Source organism: Cinclus cinclus, chromosome 13 (genome assembly GCF_963662255.1).
Source record: "Cinclus cinclus chromosome 13, bCinCin1.1, whole genome shotgun sequence".
Lineage (NCBI taxonomy): Eukaryota > Metazoa > Chordata > Aves > Passeriformes > Cinclidae > Cinclus > Cinclus cinclus.
In genome coordinates this window covers 20444366-20467267 of record NC_085058.1, presented here as the reverse complement: position 1 = coordinate 20467267, position 22902 = coordinate 20444366, and the positions used below count along the sequence as shown (strand labels likewise).

At 40.9% G+C, this 22902-nt stretch overlaps 1 protein-coding gene across 1 annotated transcript in view; it reads right to left on the bottom strand.

Annotated features, from left to right (window-relative positions):
- IQCH (IQ motif containing H) overlaps window positions 1-22902 on the bottom strand; it is a 54775-nt gene that overhangs the window by 27251 nt on the left and 4622 nt on the right. Inside the window, 8 exon segments of the mRNA XM_062501156.1 lie at window positions 1470-1742; window positions 5970-6145; window positions 8392-8475; window positions 10628-10687; window positions 13271-13337; window positions 14001-14453; window positions 15919-16133; window positions 16496-16676. Coding sequence (XP_062357140.1) covers window positions 1470-1742; window positions 5970-6145; window positions 8392-8475; window positions 10628-10687; window positions 13271-13337; window positions 14001-14453; window positions 15919-16133; window positions 16496-16676 — 1509 coding nt within the window.

The following is a 22902-nucleotide window of genomic DNA, read 5'->3' as shown; positions in this document are numbered from 1 at the left end:
CTAAAAGTAGTCTCAGATCTTGTTGCATTATTTGGAGTCTTCTACATCTTACAGAGTAATTTGGGGGATTTTTGCTTCTTTTTCTTTTTCTTTTTTTTTTTTTTTTTTTTAAGATTGACCTAAAATACAATTACATGTGTTCCATTTGTGGCTTTTGAGAATCACATAAATGTGTTTTTCTTGAGGGCTCCCCCTGCAGTAATGAAAAGGATCAATAATCCTGTAAGGACTGTACCAATCACAAAGAATTATGTGCTATCTTTAAGTGAAAATTGAATTGTGCTTTACCATGGTGTCACCTCACTTTGATTATTTAACCTAAAATGTCAATATTTCATACAAGCAAACAACAGAAGGAGAAATGCCATAACCCTGTGGGATGAACCAGAAGTATTGTTAAATAATTTACGTGAATCAAATAAATCAAACAGCTGTTTTGCAGGTCATTGATCATATATTTATTTCATCTACTGGAGGAGTTGCAATGGATTTGTGTAGCTTAGATTGTTCAGTGCTAAAGGTGATTAATAAAAACCAAAGCAATGTGAATTGAAGAAGCAGAAGCACCTACAAAAAAACCTTAGCAATGATTATTTTCCTGGATGAGAAGTAACAGCACCATAAAAATGTTTGTTTTTTTTTTTTTTTGAATAAATACTTAGATCATTGTAAATTGCAAAATGAGCTTAGAGAATTAAATACTGAGGAACTGGCTGCAAAATAAACATGTAAAATCAAAGTACAGAAATCCCTTGTGCCTTGTAATTTTAGTTCAGTAGGATTTTGTTATTTTTCTACAGCTCATGCCAACAAGAGAGATGAATTTAGCACTGACAGAGCTGGGTACAAGGTAAAACTGCAAAGATGTTCAGTGAACCTCAGCTGGAACAGGCTGGTTGAAATTAGGAGATTTCCTCCCCTTAGAACAAGGGTTTTTGGAAAATGTGCATCTTCAGTCACTGCAAAAATGGGTTCATTTGATGGGGCAGCAGCACAAACTGTCTCAAATATTGCACCAAACACTTTTATATCCTCAAGCACATAAAGATCCCCAGGGTAACTGTGATCTTTCCTGCCTTGGGCACAAACTGCATTTAACTGAGCCAAAAAGGGACCCAACCTCACACCCAGGACTCGATAAAACCCTTCAGGGTTTGGGAATTACTATTGGAAAAAGAGATGGGAGTTATTATTGGAAAAATAATTCAGCACCCAGAGGAAAAAAAAAAAACAAACCTGCTGTGGCTGTCAAAGTCCAGTTAAAAAAAGAAAGAAACAGAACAGCAAAAAGAACAACAGGGCTTCAAGGAAAGCCCCTAAAGGTGCCACAAAGGTTGTTAAAAATGAAACCTCAGCCAAGACACTGCAGGTTTAACGTGTACAAGACAAAGCTGCTAGTCACTGATGAATCAATCAGCACTGGAGCTCCTGGAATGACATCCCCATCCAGCCCCATCCCACGAGCTCACCTGCTCCCTGCTGTGGATGTCCCCCTCTCCAGGAGGGGTTGGCACTCCAGCACTGGCAAAGATTCTCTTGCTGCCAGATTTGGTGCTGTAGAGCTGAGCCACTGCTGGCTCTGAGCCCAAAAGTGGCACCTGGAGCTGGTCAGCCACAGCCAAATCATCCAGGTGGGGAACTCCTCCAACCATGTAGGCATCCCTGCCCTGGAGCAGAGCCTGCAGCCTCTGCATGGTCCTGGGGCTGTACCTGAGCACAGTGGCCAGGCACAAGTGATGATCCTGGGAAAAAAAAAAAAAAAATTATTCTTATCAAAAGTGTTGTGGGGATTTTTTTTTTTTCCCCCTCCCCAAATTCCTAGTGCTACCCACAATAAATGCATTATTAATGGCAGGCTGGGTTATGACCTATCCTGGAGCTTATCCCCCACCCATGTGGGCATCCCTGCAGCCTCTGCATGGTCCTGGGGCTGTACCTGAGCACAGGGGCCAGGCACAAGTGGTGCTCCTGGAAAAAAAACCACATTTATTCTTATGGAAAGTGTTGTTGGGGAAGATGAAACAGGAAAACCTTATCAATATGATTGCCCGGCAAAAGTTTTTTGAGAATATGGAAACTATAAGTGAGATTGAAATTAAAGCCAACTTTGAGATACCAAACCTGAGTTACTGAACAGCTGAAAACAACAGCGTGGGCAGCTGAGAGTGATCCCCTCTGGAGTGAACAATTCCCTGTGCCTGCACACAGCTCCAGGGTCAGAGCAGACCCTGCCAGCCTGGCAGAAGGGTCCACAGAGGAGTTTGTAGGGTTTCAAACATGACACAGAGTGGCAGTTTAACAATTCTTACAGGCTGTGTGTAAACGCTGTAGGATTTGTATCTTGTATTAGATTGGTCAGTGAGAATTAGAATATTCAGCACAGATTTATTGTATTGTAACAGGAACCTGGCTCTCTTGCCCTTCCTCTCACCACAGCTCTTACTCTCTTAGCTCTTCACTCTCACCCTCTCACCCTTCTTCTTCCTCCTGCTCTCTGGTGCCTGCTCCAAGCTGCAGCTCCCAGCAGGGCCCTTCCACCCAGACCCTTTGCAATAAACCCCGAGTTCCCAGACCTGGCTCCAGAGATCTCTTGCCCCCATCCATCCTACCCCACAAAGCTCCTACACGTCGTGTGGTTTGGTTTGGGTTTTTTTCCCTAATTCCTAGTGCTGCCCACAATAAATGCATTATTAATGGCAGGCTGGGTTATGACCTATCCTGGAGCTTATCCCCCACCCATGTGGGCATCCCTGCAGCCTCTGCATGGTCCTGGGGCTGTACCTGAGCACAGGGGCCAGGCACAAGTGGTGCTCCTGGAAAAAAAAACCAACACATTTATTCTTATGAAAAGTGTTGTGTGGGTTTGTTGTTGTTTTTTTTTTGTTGTTTTTTTTTTTTTCCCTAATTCCTAATGCTGCCCACAATAAATGCATTATTAATAGCAGGCTGGGTTATGACCTATCCTGTAGCTTAGCAGTTTAAATTGATAAAAGCTGTTGGGGTGAGGCTCCGTAATCGTGCACATCTTTAGTGGGTTGGAAATGGCCTCACTGGGAATAGAACTAATTACTACACATCTGTATTTATTTGATCCATGTGGAATTATCCTTCTGTCAGTCGGCAGAGAGGCTGGTGGCCTTTGGATAATAGTGATTCATCTCAGCAACACTCCTGGCATGGTTTAACTCCAGAGCTCCAGAAAATCAATAAAAAAATGAAGAATCCCCCCCTCCCCATAGCAGGGAATGTATTTCACATACAGTTCAGTGGTATTTGAAATGATTCTCTGAGAATAAAGCACTTTGATTTACAAAAGCTTTTGGTGCTTACATGAAATTACTGGGGATGCACATTTCTATTCCACAGGAGCTCTGACAGCTCATCTAAAGGAGAGGGGAGCAGTTCTGTAGTAGTTTCTTGCTTAAAATACCAGGGTTCCAACTTTTTGGAAGGAATTTCTAATTTCTTCCCCAAAAAAATCTTTTGTTGAACAAGCCACTCATGACATATCCTGTAAGCTCTGAATTTAAATTAAGAATATCACTCATGGCAGGCGAAACCTCAAAAATGTTTTAAACAACATATCCCATGCATATATTCCAATTATTTTCCACAAAAATATACTGATGATGAGACAGGGATGGAGAACTAACACAAGAGAAATCCACTGCAATAAGTTGTCATGAACAAATCACAACCCCAACAAGAAGAAAATCATCTTCCTACTGAGATTTCATCTCATTTAGGCCTCAGGAAAGTATCCCTGTATTTTCAGGATAATGTAAATCCTGGATTTGCCAGGGATTTCCAGCACTGAAGAACACAGAATATTTTCCTTCCACGTCCTGGATGTTCATTGCCAAGGACTGAAGTAGAAATTCTTGCTTGGATAGGGAGGATGATGCTGGAAAAGAACACAAGGAATCCCCTTCTGTCAGTCCCTTGGTGCTTTCTCACACCAAACACAAATCCAAGAAGTGCCCAAATCTCTCTGTAAGGAGTTGGACACCCTGCAAGGACAGCAGGAATGGGAAAGCTCCAGCAGAAAAAAAAAAAAAAAAAAAAAAAAAAAGAGAGAGAATTACAGAAGCTGCAGGATGAAAAAGAACAGCAAACAAGACACCTGGAGCCCTTCTCCTTGCATCAGTTTTAAAGCCAAGCCACGTCAAGTTCTGATCCATGGATTGCCCTGACCTGAGCACTGGTCCCATTCCAGAGTTCTGGATGCAGGGATTGGGATCAATCCCCAGCCTGGGGCCAGAGAGGGTTTGTAGGGAGGAGATGTGGTTTTTGTTCCTCAGTTTTAGGAATGACAGTTAATTACAGCTAATTAAGGAGGTCAGGCTGTAAAAGCTGCTTCGTTCCTGCTTTTTGAGAGTGCCAGAGCTGCCAGGATATATGGAAATGTGAGGGAGAGCAGGGAAAAGCACAACTGAGGGATTCCAGCAGGAACAGGGGATATGGGATTAAGCAGAGTTCTTGGCTCTCAAACCTGCTGATTTTTGTTTTGTTTTGAGCTTCCCAAGATCCCAGCTCTGACCTTGGCACCAGGATCACCAGGACAGCAGAGCTGGGACACACCTCAAGGGCAGGACCAGGCCCAGCTGTGCCTTTTCCACACATTTTCCTTCCATCCAGTCCCACCAAAATAGGTGGGAAAACGTGCCAGGCTGCTTTGTGCTTGTGGAATTGCTAAAAGGAGCCCTCTAAAGTGGCCTTCGAGCCACACTTCCATTGCTTGGGAATAAATTTTGATCCATTAGACGCACAAAAAGCTTTTTATTCAATAAGCCAGGAGAAAAGATCCTTTAAAAGAACCCATAAAGCTCAAAACCTTACACAGCCCAAATTGTCACTGAAGCCAAGGGATGATCAGGAGCAGCTCTGAGCAGATCCCTCTCCACACAGAGGATATATTCATTAAAAATGTGACTTATTAATGGCAAAGAACACATGTTTAATGGAAACAAGGTTGATTTTGCACATTAACAGATGCAAGGCACTAAAGAGCCATGGGTTAACCTCAACCTGGTTCATCTAAAATCTGGTGTTGCCCATTCTCCTGACAGGTTTTGGCATTAATGCACTCATAGCTGGGAGTTACTGCTGGAAAAACAACCCAGCATCCAGAGAAAAATCCTGCTAGGGTTGACAAAGTGCAGTTTGAAAAGGCAAAAATAGCAAAACCAGCAGCAGAGCTTCAAGCAAAATCCCAAAATGTGCCACAAAGTTTGATAAAAATAAAATCTCAGCCAAGACACTGTAGGTTTAATATTTAGAATATAAAACTATTATTCACTGTGAAAAGTCTCCACTACACTGCAGCATTTTCAGAAACACTGTACATTAATTCAAACTTGTTTTTACATGTTAATTTTTTTAAATCAGAACATTAATTACATGTTTTAGCACACGGATTTAAACCTGATTTGACAGGTTTGGAACTAACATTTCTCTATTATTAACTATGATTCTGGAACTATCACTTTTGTACCACTGGAGCTAATATTTATGTATTATTCCCACCTGAAACTCGTATTTCTGTATTATTACCTAACTTTGTTTAAGCCTTGCTCTTTAAGGAGCTCTGCACTGGATTTGGTTGCAAGAGCCCCTGCAAACACAGCAATGATTGAATGCTGGGCCAGCCAGAGATAAAGTTTTGAGTAATAAGAATGGTTTATTGCTATGATTTGCTTAGAGATATAAATCTATCAAGTTCCCAGTCCCAAGCACAGAGTCAGAAGGGACAAGAGCCTCCAAATAGCCAATCTAGGACTATCTCAAGCAAGTCTATAAAGCTAAACCAGGATATTTATTTCCAATGCTCTAACTAGTAGTCTAATCAGTAAAGCCCTTAAACTTGCAATAATATTTCACTGATGTGAACCAGAGCGTTGCAAGTTATAAAATTTCCAATTTAATTTTACTGCATCCCTCAAGCTGTAGTAATTAGAAGACAAACTCACAGGGAAGCTGTTTATAGCTTCAGGGGTGAGAATTTTGAACCTGTCCTGCAGGTCAGCCATGTCCTCGGGGTTCCCAGATCTAACAGCTGCCTGCAGACCCAGGAGTTTATTGTAATACTGCACCAACTCCTCACTCAGAGCAAGGGGGCAGATGTAGATGACGTCCACGTTGGCATCTGAAACAAAAGGGGCACAGTGTTCACTGCTGGGAGAAAGGTATAACAATCCCAACAGCAATCCCAGCCTTCCCCACCCCTTGAGCACCAACAGCTTTCCTGAAAAATAACAAAAAAAAAAAAACAAAAAAACCCAAAAAAAACAAACAAAAAAAAAAAACCAAAAAAAAACCCCCAAAAAACGCACAAACAAACAAAAACGTAATGGCAATTAAAAAAAAAAAAATCAGGTTTAATTCCCAAATCTTAGTGCTTTTTTGCTGTGCTTCAGCATTTCTCTGAAGACAGGTCAGCAAGGCAAAGGAAGAGCTGCTTCCTGGGATTCAGTGTGCACAACAGATTGGGGGCAGGATTTGGGAAGTGGTGCAGGGGGATTTGTGAGCCCGACTCCCATTAACATCAATGGGAATTGAAGTGCTTTAAAAATATATCCCATTAATGCCAGTAAATTATAAAACTGAGCCATTCCGTGGAGAAAGACGAGGAAATTGCAATTTTCTACGCTGCCTGGATTTTCCACGGGCTGTTCCTGCTCCTGTGCTGTCCACACAAAAGCTCACGGTGGGGGATCATTAATAACCATTGCTGGGCAGCCACTCCAGCAAATCTGCTTTTCCTCATGGAAAACAGCTTGGGCTCAAGGGCTGTGTCCACACACAAGAACAATCCCTAGTACAGGCACTTCTGGAAAATTTTAACCGCTGTGTTCTGCTAAAATATTAATGTTAATAGATGAGTTAATGAATTAATGAGCCTTGAAGCATCAATAGGCAAAGAGCACTCCAAGATTTTGATCCAAATCAGTGGGAAGCCTTTCATTGTTTTATTGTGCCAGGGGTAACTGCAATTCCATGGAATGACTGCAGCAAGGCAAGGATTGGATAAGGAAACCCTGAGCCAAATGTTGGAAAGGAATAAGAGATCCCATTGCTTGACTTTGTTTTGCCAGAGCTGCAGGGAAATAATCCACATTAAAAATGTGAGGCCAGAACTCACCTGAGGCATTGAAGTGCCACAGAACCCCCAGGCAGAGTCTTTATATATAAATTATTTACCAGGTAACTTTTAGAAACACCTAAGAGAAGAGTTGAGCACCATTCACCAGTCAATATTCAGTAAAGAAATGGACAACTCGAGTGAATTTGGGGAATTAAAAAGCTGCAGCACGTTTTCCTGCTGTAGCACTGCCCTACAAAGAGAGTGAATTCTCCTTAGGACACAGTGGGGCTCCAGGGACAGCTTAACTCACAGGAGCTCACCACCAGCAAGGAAATCCTCTGCTTTTCTAAAAAAAAAAACAAAAAAAAAAAACAAACAAACCAAAATGCAAAAATCTCAGTGCTCCTCTGGCAGCACAGGTAAAGCACCTGATCTAGTTCATCATTTAGTTAATATTTGTATCTTCCTCGTGGTCTGTTTTACAGCAGAACCAATTTTCACGTTCAGACATGAGGGGAAAAAAAAAAAAAAAAAAGTCTGTTTACTGTGTGACTTTGTCCCTTTCAGTTTCTGTCATTTAAGAGCCAAAAAAACCCCCACGTTATAAAATGAAAAAAATTAAACAGTACAGTCAAAAACCCCCCCCAGTATCAGTGCCTAGATAATATATAAAGCAAATCACATTATTATTTTAGGCAACTGTAAATTTCTGGATCTAATACATTTTTACTCCAAACTTACTAAATGGCATTTATAAAATAATCATGATCCTGAAAAATACATGAATCATATAAAATATATCATTCCAGGGAGCCAATAAAGTTGATCACTGCTAAATAACACCTTTCCTTGCTTTGCTTAAAAGAAACCTGTCAGGGGGGAAAAAAGAAAATAATAAAAACCAACTTTTTAATAGATGCCTTTTGCTTCATTTGCTGATTTAAAAGAAAAAAAAATAATTGGTTTAAATAAAGGCTTGCTCTTTTGCAGCACATCTTTCTCTCTGTGTGAGGCTGAACGAGCACTGCCAGGATGAGCTCCCTCATTTTGAACACTTTGTGGTCACAGGATGAGGCTGCTCTACCTTAGCACAGAGGTACAAGGAAACAGCAGGATTTTTTTTGATTTTTTTTTTTAAATGGATAACATGGCCAGGAAATAAATGCCACAATTCCTTCTCAGCTTCTCCGTGCTCTATATTTAATATCAATACAAAAAAAAAAATATATAAATCTATAAAATGCTTCTGTTGTTTTCTTTCAGTCCCAGCTGGGGGAATAATCAAGAAGCAGGAGCTGATCACATACCCAGGATGTCACAGAGCCTCCCCATCTGCAGGTTCTGCTGGAGAGCAAGATCAGGGATGTGCTCACGGATGTGTTGGGAATATCCTGGAAAACAAGGAAAGCCCCCCCCTCAAACTGCAGGCAGAAAACCCTTGGTACAGATTTGGGGGGGAGGAAAGAAAAAAAAAATCAGATTTCTGGATTCAAAAAAGCTGAACCCCCTCCCCACCCCCTGTTTCAAATCTCACAGCACTCACTGCAGCATTTTTCTGAATTTACTTTTATTACTGATGTAACTTCATATTTTTCTGTCATTTTAAATACAGACCTGAATGTTACAGCCCTACAGAGTTTTCTAATTTAACCATGCAGACCATTTTGTTGGGAGTCTTTCATGTTGCTGGATTTATTTTTTTTCTTTTTTTTTTAACGCTGGAGAGGGGGAAAAAAAAATGATGAAAAAAACCCATCATTAAGCAAGAATCCTGGTAATTTTGTCCTTCACACAGATAAAAGGCACCAAAACCACTTCATTAAGGAGATGTCTCAGTGCTACCTGCTCACTTTGTAGCAGAGGAAAGGTGAGTGACAGCCTGTGTGAGCCTGGATTATCTCTTTGCAGGTCACAATTCCAGCTGATTCCATGCTCACGTTCCAAAAGACTGCAGGAAATCACAGCAGCACTGTAACTTTCATTTTAAAGCCTGTAATTTTCCAATTGGTGTCGTTGGAAAGGAATTGTGGTGTCTGTGCAAACAGCCACAGCTCCACTGTCAGTGATGTTAATTGTTGAATCAATCAGGATTAATCCAAATATTCAGTGCTTGCCATAAAAACCTGATCCACAAACAAGATCCTTACATTTCCATATGGAAAACCACCAGAAACTCAGGGGAAATTGAATTTTGATAAAATCTGCTCAGTATTTCAGTGCTTTGGTGTAGAAAACAGCAAAGTGGATATTTCAGGCTAATTACAAAGACAATTATTACAAATGACCAGCATCCTGAGGTGCTGTGGCAATTTGCACTCGGAACATGAGAAAATACAAAGAAATTAAAATTACCAAGTTAATTTTTGGTCATTTCTTACCCAACTTACATATTGCAGTCAGTACAGTGGTACCAGGCACCTGGAGAACTCATCTAAGTAAAATATATTGATTTTATTTTTTTTTTGTTTACTCCTCTAGTATTAAGCTACAGTAATTTGAAAAAAGCTTGCTCTGAGTATTTAAACTTTTATTCTCAAGGCTTCATTTTGTTCTCTCACCCAATTTTAAGGCACTAAAAATGCTGCCTGCTATTTTCAAACCATTTAAATGTCAGCCTCAGAATGCAGCTGATTTCCTTACCCTCAACTGCCCTCTTGAAAACATTGGGTTTAAAGAACTGGGCTAAAAAAAACAACATGCATGCACCACTTGGAAAACCAGGAATTATTTGAAAGGAATAACAAAGTGACAATTAAGTAAGTTAAAAATGTATATTTTGCTCTGGCTCTGTGGATCCATGTCAGCATTGTAGCACTGCACTTTTCACAGGGGGGTTAATAAAATATATTAAGTGACAATATATTAACTTCCACTGGCATGACCCCATTAGATTTAATGAGGAATATTCAGTGCTGGTGAATCCTTGCCCTCCCATCCCACTGGACAGGATGAACCACATTCCTCCTGATCCACCTTGAACATTCCACAATCCACCTGACAAAACTGTTTAAGGGGTTAGAATTCCTTTTCTTCCAGTTTAAACAAAACCCAAGGCAAAGAAATTTAATATATTGTGATCACAGCCTGCACATTGCAGTGCACCCATGCCATCAGTTCAAATTCCTGACCCAGCCTCCAGCCTGGGTAAGAAATCCCAAATGGGGGCTGGAATTTGGGATGTGAGCAAAGGAACACTTGGGAATGGGACTGGGTTTTGCATTAAGGACTCCAAAGTGCAGGGACAGGATCCAACCTCCAGCCTGGGTAAGAAATCCCAAATGGGGGCTGGAATTTGGGATGTGGGCAAAGGAACACTTGGGAATGGGACTGGGTTTTGCATTAAGGACTCCAAAGTGCAGGGAGAGGCACAGAAGTGCTAAAATAAGAGGAATTAACTCATCCCCCTTTCAACCTCAGCCATGACCTAACAGCCTTTAATTGACATTTCCTTAACGAATTCTGCTCGTCTCCAAGTGGCTTCTCCCAAGAAAGAATCCTCAAAAGTTCCTTGGAGAAAAGGAACAGCAGAGAGGGGGACAGGACAGGAAGGGGAAGGAAGAAAAGGAGCTGGGATCACTCACCTTGTGCTCCCCAGGACCAGCTCTAGGAAATAACACCCAATAATAAATAAAGATTTATTCCATAAATGAAACTGAATTGTTCTCTCTGTGTTTGGCACACATTTGTGGCAGGAAATCTGAAAAAGTTCAAATTAATTTCTCCTCGCTCTGCCTGACAACAATCCTTAAACACTTTGGTTTTTGAGCTATCCTAGAAATTCCAGGTTTTGGTCTGGGTGAAATAAATGGAAGCATTTGCTCCTCCCAGCAGCACAGTTTACAATTTAAGCCCTTCACTATCCCTTTTCCTGGATTATTTCCAGAAACTTGACATTAATCTGAAATTGTGAAATGAGAAATTCACCCTCCTGGCTCTATCACCATTCCTTGGAATTCCACCTGCAAGGGAAGAAAAAAAATCAGACTCTGATTTGTCCCAAATGCTGCAATCAAGGACCCTGAGCAGATCATTTCAGGTTTTATTTCTGCTTTACAAAACTGAACAGTGAAATCACTGAGTATCATCAAACTTTGGTGTCTTCTTGTTCATCTGCTCTGTCCCAGGTTTTGTAGCTTAATTTTCTTTTTTTATGGTTGAAAAAGGCAGTAAAAAAATAAAAATACTGCTGAAATCAGCAGGCATTTTTGCACGTTTAGTCCTTTTTGACTGAGCCAAATATTTGTTGTTTAAATTTTCCAGCTTCCTCCAAGTCTACTTCAATAATTCTTAATTTTAAAATATCAAATGTGCAGGAGCAGAATCATTAAACACACAACGTTTTGATTGCTAGATTTTTAAAGGGTTTTAGCGTAGGGATCTTATGTTTTCACCTTTTAAAATTTTAAACATCAGATGTTCTTAAAATTAGATCAAACCAAAGTTGCTCAATGTTCATAATTTTTTGTTCCTGTTTCTCAAAATCAGTCTAAATCTTAACTTTTCAAAAGAAGGAAAAAAAAAATCCCAAATATTTCCATCACATTCTAATAAGCTTATAATTATTTAATCCATGTAAATGTAATTCTTAAAGGGAATAATTTATATTTTTTTTTATATTTTAACCTACTTTAAATAGGTTTTCTAATTTTCTAAAAAAAAACCCACCTGCACTCAAATCATCTTTTTGACTTTTTTCTTCCTGACTGAGGGGGATATTCCACTCAAATCCTACATCCCCAAATTCCTGTATTCTCAGCACAAGGCTGTGTAAATCCTGTCACACAATCAGGGCCTGGGCTCCCAGTGCAGTGCTGAATAAAGTGCAATTTCCCTGGAGTTTTACTTAAGAGGTTGAAAGCATTTTAAAAACTTCCATAAATTCTCAAATCCAGCAGAAGAACAGGGACATAATGATTAATTTTTGGTGTCACCCTGTTTTGATTATACTGGGGATTATTTTAATACGACTTTGAAAACATCTGGTGTGCAACAACTCTGCTGACTTCTGAATTCACACACCTAATTAATAATTGCTTTTTTTTTTTCTGGCTAAATGCTCTCCTCCATGTTTTTATCCAGTTTAGAACACTGCAGTGTCTAAATTTATTTTTAAATTATCCTGCTTTAAAATAGGATTGAGTTGTGATTTCACCTGGGATGGTCACAAGGTGTAATTAAAAGGATTTGTTGATCAAGTGGATTTTTATGTTAAACACAGCCAGCAGGATCAGGGAATGAAGGGCTATCCGGGCTGCAAAACTCAGAGTTTAAAACTTATTTACCATCTTCATTAATTCAGGTCTTAACCAATTCACTCTACAAAATCCTGAAGCTCTCAGGTCAATTAATTTGCTGTGTAAATACCAATTATAAATCCAGTTACGAGCGTTTTGACAAGGATTTTATGTTTCAGGACATTAGCAGCACGTCCTAGAAATTCCCAAGAAATCACCCTCTCAATTCCTCAACACCTCCACTTTGCCATCTAAGTGGCAGAAACCAGCTTTTGGGCTCCCCCAATTCATAAATGTAATTAAATAATTACATTAGTGCTAATTAACATGAAACTGCAGATTATTTAAGCGCAAAAAACACTATTCAACTTCTTAATTATTCTTGTTCACACAGCATTTCCTTTTGCTCAGGCGCCCTAGGTGCAAATAAAGCATCCCATCTGCTCGTAATTAGAACTAAATAATTTCAGAGAATGCAGCTTATCATTTTGACTGCACATTTGATTAAAATCAGTGTACAAGCAATATCCTGCCTTATTGCTGCACCAGCACCGGCGTGCACGGGCCCGGCTTCTCCTCTCATTAAAGGAGCCTGCAAACATTAGCTGTTATTTCAGAGAGGGAAAAAAAAAAAAAAAACAACAAAAAAAAAAACAGGGGGGAAAAAAAAATACACAACTTTTTAGTTCATTTCATACAGATGAAAGCAAATTACAGCAAATCACCTCTCCACTGAATAGAGGCCCCCACATAATGACTTTATTTGCTTAATCCCCAAATTAAACGGCGTTTCGAGCGAGGGCCCTGTGTTATTACTCTCATCATGTCGAGAACATTTTCCTGCCGAGACCAATTTGAATAAAACAAGGGGCCTTCCTTGAACTCAATCAAGGAGTCATAATGTGGTGGGTAATAGAGGTTGCTGATAGATTTGCAGGCAAAAGTGTTATACCTAATGATGGGATATGGATAATAGTCCTCCTGGAGGTCCTGATGCGATTCCAGTTGGCTGCCAGATGCTAAAAATCAAGAAGAGCATTGATCAGTGACAGGAAGCTGTAGTGGATTCATCTAGTCAAACTTCAGCTGTTTTTCCACTGTACAGTTAAGCCAGGCATAAATTATATTAATTGATTTAATTACATACTTAAAACATCTTCCCCAATTAATTTAATTAGGTGGCTACATGAAGCTACTGGCAGGGGAAGATTAGAGGCTGCTCACTTAATTAACAGAATATGAATGAAAAAAAAAAGAAAGCAAACATAAATGAAATTGTGAGCACTAATTAAGAGGCTGTCTGCAAACTTAAATACTTTCTGACAAAGTGGTGACAGGAATGTAGACAAGAGAGGAATTTTTTTTTTTTTGCAGCAAATTAAGTGCCACAAGGTATATATAAGGAACTAAGGTAATGCAGTTAAAACATTGATTTTCTGACAGAACCACTGAAGCCAAAGAGAAAGGACATTTTCACCAGATTTTGCAGCCACAAAGGCTGAATTGCTGATGAAGGATGAAATACGATCCTCGGACAAGCGGACGCTTAAAGGGAGATGGAAAAAAAAAAAAATAATAAAAAAATAAATAAATAAAATAAATAGGACCAGCATCCTGCAGGCAGTGAAACAGAAGACGTTTAGAAAAGCAGCTCCGCAGTAACAGCTGGGAGCAGCACACACCTTGGCCCTGCTGTAGAAATTCTCCAGGTGGCTGCGGCGTGCTTCCCGCAGGGCGCTCCTGAGCCGCGCCAGGTGATGCCAGCAGCGGCAGCAAGAGCAGGTCCCGGCTGCCGCCCGCTGCCCCCGCACCTCTGCAGCAGCCCCGGCGCTGCCCCCGCAGCTCCGGCCAGCTCGGGTCGGGAGCTCCTCCACACCCGACTGCTTCTTTATCACTGACAAAGCAGCGTTTTTGACGCGATTCTCTTTGAACTTCAACTCCGAGGAGATTTGTGCGGGTTTTTGCGCGATTGAAGGGAGGGTGTGGTCTTTGAGGAGGTTTTCTGCGGGTTCTACAAACCCCACAGTGCTCCCCCAAGAGGGATGATGGTGGTGTTGGAGTGCCAAAAAAACTGGAGCTTTCTGGTGAACCCGGTCCAAGCAGGGATCCTGGAAGGGCTGAGCTGTTTGTGGGGGCTGAAGGAAGAGAAAAGCCACAGATGGTGCTGTAAATGAAGGGCCAAAATGCAACTTTTTTGTCATTTTTTACGACTGAACTGTGGGGATTTGTGCATCTGAAATATCCTGGTTCTGCTCATCGGAGCCACAAAGCCCGCTCAGCTCTACCATCAAACCACTGCCACACAAAAACCTCCAAGGTCATGCAAAACTGTGAGCAATTTTGAAGAAATGCATCAACCGGACCAAGGAATGTTTGATTTATCAAACATAACAATTAAACTTCACATTGATTCACTGGACTAAAAGCAGAAAGTAACTGCAGTGGCACTCCTCAACCTTTCCCAGCAGAATGGGAAACATCCTCACCATAAAAATGCAAACGGGAGAAAGCCTGGGATAGAACCATTCCAGCACTCCCTAATTCCTGGCAACTTCAGCCAGCAACTCCTTAGCTCTGATTTTCAGTCTAAGGGCACTATCCCCGTATTATTTTTAGGTATTTCTATTTATTTATTTCAACATTTCGATAGTAGAACAGATGGAGAGAGGGCATTACAAGGCTCTGGAGTGAAGGGACGCAGGGAATGGCTCCCCAGTGGGCAGGGCTGGATGGGAATTGGGAAGGAATTGTTCCTGGCACAGGGTGCCCAGAGCAGCTGGGGCTGTCCCTGGATCCCTGGAAGTGTCCAAGGCCAGGCTGGACAGGGCTTGGAGCAGCCTGGGATGGTGGAAGGTGTCCCTGAGCTTTAATGTCCCTTCCACCCCAAACCATTCCACGATCTCTGCTTCTCCTTTACTTTTCTCTTTCATTTTCACACCTCCTCAACGGCACTAAAGTCAAAAAAGTTTGGAAAGGTGAAGTAAAATTCCAGAGAGTTTGTCACAGGTCACAATAATTATCCATGAAAGGAAGAAATGCCCTTTTCCATGGGGATCGAGAACAAAGAGCAGGCACTGAGCAGTCAAGGTCAAAGTCCCTCAGAGTTTTCTGTAAATATAAAGGGAAACACCACATTTGCTTAACTGCAGTGAGGGAAATGGAGATGAAACATTCAAAACCTCTTTTATAACAGTGAAAATAGTTAGTTAAGCACTGGAACAGATGGCCCAGGGAGGCTGTGGAGTTGCTATCACCCAAAGTTTTCAGAACAGGTTAGAAAAACAGCTGTGTGCAATATTACAGGTACAGGTAATTCTGCCTGGAGGTCTGGATAACCTCCTAACATCCTTTCTAAACTCATCTTCTCAGATTCTGTGAAAAAAAAAAAAAAAAAAACGCAGACAAAATTTAGGTAGAAGACTTGAGAGAGCAGAAATTGAGACTACACAAAGTATTTGCTATTTTATTTCAATATTTACTATTTACTAGATGTGGTTCAAACCCTCCTGTGATTGACAGTGACTTCCTAAAGCAGTTCTGTATTAAAAACACAAATAAGAACCTCATTATCCTCACTGAGTGATTCATTCCATCAAATACCTGTGGCTGAGGGGGAATGTGCACCTCAGATTCCAACTGCTGGCCTGGAGATCTCCACTCTGGCTTTGATTTCCTTGTTGAAACCGTGGAATTGCTGGATGGGAGTGGTGCAATGTTCCCTCTACCAGAAGAACGTGTGCCATAAATTGCTTCCTTTGGCTTTGGGAAGGTGATGGTGCCTGTGTTCTCAGGGGCCAGCCTGCTACTGATCTCTCCTGTACAAATAAAACACGGATTGCACTTTTCATTTCTTTATTATCACTTATTTATTTAATCACGTGGCAAATAGAGGCCTGATCAGCTGGTGATGGTCATGACTTACAGCACCCCTGGCTTAATCCTGGGCAGAGCTTCAGATTCAGCTGTTTAAAATCTGAAATGTGCAGGTAGGAACCCAGGAGGATCCCAGAAATGAACCAAACCCTCCCAGGGATGAAGAAATCTGATTCCTAGCCACAGGATTTTCCTGTGCTTTATCCCCTGCCCAATCTGGTGAGTGCTCATCACAGAGCTCTTTGCTTGGCAGACAAAGCTGAGAGTGAAGCAGTGAAGGTTGTTATCAATGCTTGGGACTCACCTAGAGCTGGTTCCTTGTGCTGCCTGGGGAATTCAGGGCAAGGTGCTGCTCTGGACACTCCAGGAGGGGCTGGCAGAGCTCTCTCTGCTGCTGGAAGGATGAGCCTGTGGCCACTGAGGCTCAGGGCACCTACAAGAAGATGACACTTCTGAACAATCCCAGTTAGGAAGGAGAAAGAATTCTTAGCAATGAAGAAAGAATTAAGCAAAGGCAGAGCCAGGTTCTACATCAATACCACAAAAGCAGCAGTTTCCTTTAGTTGAGTGATTCCTATCTTTCAATAGTCAATATTTCACCTTGAAGGAAGGTGAGCTGTGCCTATAAAAATTGACAGATACATGTAAGATACTGCAGCGGTGCTAACTGTGAAATATGTTTGTGTATCTATAATTATATGCTTGTACAGTGCAATTTAATATGCAGAACAAATGAGAATTAACTCCTGTAAAGCACAACATAATCATGGAATTACAGCTACAAACTGACTGTAAAACTGTCCAAGCCTAGCTAAGATTGAACAATTAATAAGCAGCTGTTAATCACGACAGTTTGACTGGTAATTTATACAGGAACCTCCACCACACAAAATTCTTTGCAGCAGCAGCAGCAGCAGCAGCTAAACCCTGTGAGTGCCAAGAAGTGGCTCAGGACACACTGCACACCTGGGGCAAGCATCCCTAAATTCATCCCTACCCTTTGCAATGCTTGAAATCACAGCTCTTGGAAGTCTGGAGGTGGCAGGGAACCCAATTCCCAAATACCTGCTGCAAACAGGGACCCTCTGGGACTCACCTTTTGGGATGTTTTCTTCTACCTGGGCCAAGGGAGGACCCAGGGAGTGAAAGGCAGGGAAAGCCCAAGGGTTGGTGACTGTGGGATTTTTCCTTGGCTTCTGGAAAAAGACAGAACCTCCTTTAACACAGGGAAATCTGGCATTTACAGCCACTCCTCTGCTCCTGCAGCAATCAATCATCAATATAATTTCTGCCCTGTTTCATTAAGATTTAACAGTGCACCACTCCTTTTATTACTTGTGAACACGTCCCCGGTATTGTCTACTGTTGAATTACTACTTCAGTAATTTAAAATAAAGTTAATTAAATTGAATTGATGTCTTGTGTACTGTTTAATGAAGGAATCTCAGGAAGTTTGCTCGGTAGTGTAAATACAGAGTTTCTTGACAGAACAGTGTTAAAAATATAAAATGCATGCACAGGCAAGGAACCAGAAGGAAAAAGAAAAATAATACTTAAAGTATTAGCTTTTAAAGAGTGATTATCAAGCTTTTAGTAGAATCCAGGCCATGACTGGGATCTTGGAGCACTACTGTGTCCTAATTATTGAATAACAGCACCCAGCAACTTTCTAGAAAGGGAGAAGGAATTCTCAAGAGGGAAATGAGACAGATCAAAATTAACTATTCCAACCCTTCCTCCCAATTTGTCTAACACCACTGCCCACATGAGATGAGGGAAGAGAAAAATCTCTATTTTTTTATCCTAATAGAGAACCTCTCAGAGGAATCCCAGCTCTCAGTTTAGTTGTGGCCATTATGGAGCATTTTCTGCTTGAGGGGATGGAGGTGGATGAATCCCCATGTCCTGGTGTTCCAAGAAAATAGCAACAACCATGGAACAAAGGTTAACTTCATGCCAGCTGCCATCTAAGTGGCTTGATACTGAGAAAAGGAAATGATAAACCACATTTTCCTGCTCACCCTCAGCCCCAGCAGTTTGGTGAGGCCACAACAAAAATATATAAAAGGTAAGAAATTGAATTGAACAGTGACTCCTTTTCCAGATTGTTGCTGGTGTAGCAGTGAGGCAGCACTGGTCAAGTTGAGCCTGATTTAAATCCCAGTTAGGAGGTTTTGTTATGATAAACATGAAATATATTTATTTTCATTGTGTTCATATAGATGTAATAAGCTACAAGGAAAAGCAGCTCAAGTGGAGTGTGAGAGTTCAAAAGCAGCCTGGAGGCTTGATTTTTTTATTTTTTTTTTTAATTGGAGATAGATATTTAATTCTTTTTTGCTGTGTCCTTTAATTCTATAAAGTCCATGGCAAGGTAGGATGTTAAAACAAGGACTGATGCAGCAGAAATGTTAATTTAATTTCTCATTTCCACTGCCCAGTGCCATCATGCAGCAGGACAGTGGAAGCACAGAGCTGATCCAAAACAGCTCCTCACAAAAATTCCACCCAATCCCTCCACCTTTTCCAGGGTTCTTCCAGCACCTGATTTCTGCACTGGCTCCCTCTTGAACAATTCAGGGAGATACAAAAGCAAAACTTCCAAACTGCTTCCATTTTGGGAGTTACTGTCACTAAAATCAAGCCAACATAATTATGATAAGACCTCAAAAAATAATATTAAGTACTGCAAGAGAAAGGTTTACTTTTACCATCACTGCTTCATCATGAACACTTTTAAAATTCAGTTTTGCAGGGCTGGAAGGGAGCTCTTAAACTGCAGGGCAGACCAAGGCTGACTTGCCTTAAAATATGCTTGGAGTGTGCTAAAAAACTATTTTTTCATTTCAAGTGCTTCTGAGTGTAATTAACCTGGGACACAAGAAAAACAATTCTATTACCCTTTCTAAAGTGTTTTTCTCCTGTGGATAAACCTCTCCCCACTTTTATTTTTTCTTTTTGCTTCATTTTAAATAGGGCACTTGTTGGAACACCACAGGGATTTTTCTGATTAGTTCTCTATTTGTTTTCTTTTTACCTAGCAATATTTAACTAGAACATTTTGTTTTGGTTTGGTTTGGTTTTTTTTTGTTTTTTTTTTTTTTTTGGTAAATATCTTTGTAAGTATTTTTTCCTCTAGTGAAAAAACAGAGACTGGTATTAAATACAGAGAAAATATGAGTATTGTGTACCAAACCAGGAATAGAAAGATGAGATTCCGTAAATAAATATCAGGAAATCTGAGGGTTTGATAGTGCTGGGAAAAAAGGGATATAACAGATTCATTTATCACTCCATCTATCTTCTCCAAACTGTCATATTTGTTGTTAAGAACTTCCTGTCAGGATTTGATGGACACATCACTTCCCCCTGTAAAGGGAAAGAGGAAGCACAGCAAAATAAAATCAATGGAGCCAAGATCATTTTTCAGTATGAAAAGGGCTTGGAGAGGCAAGTTCAATTGGAAAAATATGGAACTGCATTTTTAACAACAGATCTTGAGTTATTCTTACCTTCTCTGGGCTCCTAGAGTAATCAGAGATGGCTCTGAACAGTCAATTTTCCACATGTTTGGAAAACTCAAGCTTTGCCCCTCTCCTGACCTACTGCTCTCTAACAGAAATCCAGATCCATCAGGATTCCTCCCTAACAGGTGTGAGAGGGAATAGAGGGAGAACTTTGGTGAATCCCACATCTGCTCTTTGAAACAGGCACCAGCAGCAGCACAGAAGGGAGTGAGGCACATAATTGCTGCCTTGAACCACAATATGTTTTACTGGTGGGCACAGGGCCAGCTCACACCAGGCAGGATCTGTAGGATCGACTGATTGGAATTCAGGGATGAGCCTCCCATCCTGTCCAGAGCCAGCTGCAAACCAGCAGCCCATGGCATCCCAATCAGGCAGGGAGTTTTTGTCAGGGAATGCTGAGATGCACACAAACAGCTTCAGCAGCTCTGGCTGCACCCCTGCCTTGCAAAATGACACTCAATCTCCAATTCCAGATGACAAGAAATGGATAAAAACTTCAAACAAATGGTGACCTTTCAAAAGATTAATTTGTTTACCAACACAACGTTCTGTGTTTGTCAGAAGAGATGGGGGTGACCTTCACATTCCCATTTCCAGGTTGAGAGGATGCTGACTGCACTCATCTGTTAACTTAACTCTCTCTCACCAATTATTCCCTGTTTATTTTTAGTGAGGAGAGGATTTGATTCAATCACCGCGCTGCTCACGATGATTACACACCCGAATACAAACACAAGGAGCTTCTTTTGATTTACTGTAGTGTGACTTCAATTTGTTTAACTCTCATCCTGCCACCACTGCCAAACTCTGCTCTGGCTGTAATGAGAGCCACATGCCTGGGTTTAAAAAACACTACCAGGTTCGGGCCACCAAAAGACCTGGTTTGCTTCCACAACTTCTTCCAGTCACTTGAAAGGAAAGGAATTTCCCCGCTTTGCTTTATAATTTTGAAAATAAATACACTTTCAAGGATAAGCGTTAATGATTAGCAGCATGCAAATGCTGAATAAAGAATGAATAATTGAAGATATTATTAGAATGGTTGTGCTCAAACAAGTGAGCTAAAAAAAAGCCCCAGAATCACTGCCATCACCATCAGAGCCACACTAGATAAGATGCAACTCATAAAGGCTAGAAATCATCACCATATTAAATTCTACCTCATGAATAAATGAAAAGGTTCCTAAGTTTACAGTATAATATACATTTATAAGAAAACAAGGAGCCAAAAGTGCCACTATAATTCTATAACAGAGCAGCACTCCTATGAAAACAGAAGGCAGAGCTGTGAATCTTTCCTACATTGCAGCAGTGCATCAGAATTATTTTTGCTGCAGTTCAGATTACTGTTCCTTTGGCTGGGTACTCCATGGGAAGTATACATATTTAATAATTATCCACTCATCATTTTTCATCTCTTATCCACATATAAGCTGCAAAAGAAAGTGATGCCCTGTGTGTGTTTCAAACAGAATTACAGCCCTCATTTTAAAATAACTACAGAACTTAGGCAGAGGATGAAGCATTATTGTTAGACCCAAAAAGGTCCAAAAGGGCAACAGCTAATTGTTCTTAGTTTCTATGATAAAACCCAGCATCAGCAACTTCACAATACCAAAAGAACAAGAAAAAGACATCATTTCTGGTGAAACAATGAAATCCCGACTAATAATTTTTCCAACTCCTGGAACGGCAGAACAATAAAAAAATCCGGGTAGATTTGTGCTTGACCCCTCAGGTCACCTCAAACCCCGACTTTTTAACTTCAACCCTCGCTGAAAACTCCTGGAATAGGGCTGAATGGCGCAATTAGTTTCTAATTTACTTGGGTGAGGATGATTTTTTTTTTTTTAAGGGTTTTTTTGGGGGGAGCCGCTCGCTGACCCCGCGGACCGTGCGCGTACGGACAGCGCCCCCTGCCCGCCGATCCCCGCAGCGCTTCAATCCCGATTTTATCCCGAATTAACCTCATTTTACACCCAGATCCATTGGCTTTACCCTGATGTCGCCATCTAGGAGAAATAATATGAAACCCCTCCTTTAAGTGCTGGCGGACACCACCTTTAACAGCAAAAACCTCTCAGCAGAGCGTTTGGTAAATATTTTACAGCCAGCAAAAGCAGAACGAGCCAAACCACGCGTTCTGCCCCAAGATTTGGAAAACTGGAAGAGAATAAATTAGAGAGGGAAATACCTGCTTGGCTTTCAAGTCTGTCAGCTCCTCAGCAACTGTAAATATGGATCTGGGAGCCTGAGGAATTCACATTAAATGCTTGTAATTGAAGTTTCCTGTGCTCAGTGCACGTTTCAGGGAGAGTGGTGAAACACATGGCTCTCTGCAGTCGGATAATATTCCTCTCTGTGAGTGTTTTAGAGTGGTTCTAAAAAGCTATTAGCCATGATGCTTTTTTCTAATTAACTCTATTATCACAGGGTTAGACAAATCACCTCTTAGTCTGGGCAACAGCTTTTCAAAAATCATTTTTTATAAGTGGCAGCTCACAACTGTGCCATTCACAGATTCCCTTCCTGTTGTTTAAAACCAAACACCCCAGAATCTCTCCTAGAGCACTGGGCTTGCTGCAGGATGCTTCTGTCACATAAATTAAATTGCAGAAGAGCATCCCCATGTGAGAACATTGGACCACAGTGCTAAATTTGTGAACATAATTGATTTTTTGGAGGGATGGCTGTGCCTACTCTTTTTTTTTTTTTTTTTTAGTTTTTTTTAAAGCATTCTTTGCTAAAAATATCATCTTGACATTGAACTGCTGCAGAACAATTGCAGAATTGGCAGCAGAACCGAAATTTGGAAAAATCAAAACTTCATCTTGCTTAATTTGAACATTCCCAGAGCAGAGAGAAGAATGGGCTTTTAATTCTTCCTGCATCTTTGGGTCACATCCAGAAACCCCCAAGCTCCAGTTTATCTCCTCTGCCTGATTTTCCTGAAATTACTGACCATGCACATCCCATGTTTATTCATATTTTTGCTGGACTGGGATCTTGGGACATAAACCTGTTACATTTCAAATTTCTTTTCCCCAGTATTACCACTCAAAATGTTTTGATCTTTAAATACCCATGTCAAAAAAAGCAGGAAATCATGAGGAAATTACTTTCATGTAAACATTTTATTGAAGACTGATAAATATTAACTGCAATAGTGCAAAGCAATGCA